The 1,824-nt window shown below is 51.5% G+C and overlaps 1 protein-coding gene across 1 annotated transcript; it reads right to left on the bottom strand.

Annotated features, from left to right (window-relative positions):
* Positions 1-387: 387 nt before the first annotated feature.
* On the bottom strand, positions 388-1,575 carry KVP17_001821 (uncharacterized protein; the record flags this gene model as incomplete). The annotated part of the gene is made up of 1 exon (XM_068517555.1): positions 388-1,575. One exon carries the CDS (start codon positions 1,573-1,575, stop codon positions 388-390), a length of 1,188 nt encoding a protein of 395 aa, XP_068373103.1.
* Positions 1,576-1,824: the final 249 nt, after the last annotated feature.

The raw sequence follows: 1,824 nt of genomic DNA, 5'->3' as shown, positions 1-1,824 counted from the left end.
TGCTGTCGATCTCCTCGTTGCTCACGGACAGCAATCCGGATGATCCTCTGGTACCTGAAATCGCTCGACTCTACAAGACCGATCGGAAGCGGTACGAGGAGTCTGCGAGGGAGTGGACACAGAAGTATGCGATGTGATGTTTTTAAGTTGAGAACTAGGAAGCGGATCGCGTTCCTAGTCACTTACTTGCCTTGTAGAGGAGCGGAGGTGCCATGGAGCGTACGAAGTCACATTGGAGTTGTCGGAAGTCACTTTGGAGTTGTCTGTTCCCGAATGTCTCGAAACCACAAGTGCCACTTTCTCTATCTGTTCGACCTCTGAAACCACTGCGCGAAAACCAAAAAAGGTGCCTTCACTTCTTATTTCCAGTGGCAGCACCTAAACTCGTCACTTCTTCTTATTTCCACCAGCAGTGCTAAACTTGAAGTGCATGATGTCCCCGTCCTCTACCACATACTCTTTGCCCTTTTGCATCAGCTTACCAGCCGCCTTCACCTTAGCTTCATCGCCATACTCGCGGATGGCCTCGTAATTGTACACGTCGGCGCAGATAAACCCCTTCTCAAAGTCAGTGTGTATGACGCCAGCGGCTTGCGGGGCCTTGAACCCCTTTCGAATGGTCCAACAGCGAACCTCCTTCTCGCCACATGTGAAATAGTGGATGAGGTTCAGGTTATGGTAACCTGTAGTAATTATCTTGGGTAGCATTGACTTCCCTGCTGCGCAATCCTTCAGTAACTCGGCACGGCTGGCCTCGTCAACGCAGTTTGCCAACTCCATTTCCAACTCGGCGCTGTACGGTATAACAGGTCCGGGGCACTTCTCCTGGATCCACTTGTGAATTTTGGCGAGCCACTTATTCTTCTGGCGGGCAAAGTCGTGCTGTGACATGTTGACCAGGTAGACGACCTGCTTAGCTGTCAGAAATTGGTAGTCGTTAAGAACTTCAACCTCGTCTGACTTCCAGGTGTTATCGCTGATCCATTTTTCTTTGACCTCCAGGTGGTTCATGATGGTCTTCAGAATGTCCAACTCCTTGAGTTTAGCCTTGTCCTTCTGGTGCTTTGTCTGCCTATCCAACTGCTCCACAGTGTTCGTGATCCGAGCGAGATCCTTGAGACGCAGTTCGTCGTAGATGGTTTGAAGGTCGTTAACAGGGTTCACATCGCCTTCGCTGTGGATGATATCCGGGTCGTCGAAGGCACGGACCACGTGGAAGATGCCGTCCACCGCCTGAATGTGCGAAAGGAAGGCGTTTCCAAGACCAGCGCCCTCGTGCGCGCCGGGGACCAGGCCTGCGATGTCAAAGATGGTCAGGTAGGCAGGGACGTTTCCTGCTGGCTTGAAGACCTGAGAGAGCCAGTCAAACCGCTCGTCTGGCACGGTCATTCGGGCCTCGTTGGGATCTATGGTGCAGAAGGGATAGTTCTCTGCCTTGGCTTGCTGCTTGCAAAGAAGGTTGAACGTGGTCGATTTGCCCACGTTGGGCAATCCAACGAGTCCCATCTTGAGATTGTTGGACGGGCGTCCTAGGATGGGTTTGGGAGCTTCGTCAACCTTCTTCTTTGGAGCCATTGACGAAATGATAAATTTGGCAAATGGGTGCCATGAGAAGTCAGCATATCGACCTGCGCCGCGGATTGCAGTTTATACTCTCTAGTAATCTGGTTAAACTAGGTTTATTGAACAATCAAACCAGCTATTACAGCGGTCCCTGCTGTCAGTATACCAGCACCTTACGGTTTCGCTGATGACATCATTCACAGGTTCGCTGGACAGCTAATCCAACAGCTCTTCGATCTGCCGCGTGAGCGTGATGGGTTC

The sequence above is a fragment of a genome (assembly GCF_019968985.1).
Source record: "MAG: Porospora cf. gigantea B chromosome Unknown PgB_NODE_5669_length_1824_cov_128.168, whole genome shotgun sequence".
Classification (NCBI taxonomy): Eukaryota; Apicomplexa; class Conoidasida; order Eugregarinorida; family Porosporidae; genus Porospora; species Porospora cf. gigantea B.
Note: the sequence above shows the minus strand (reverse complement) of the source record. Positions and strands in the feature narration are given on the sequence as shown.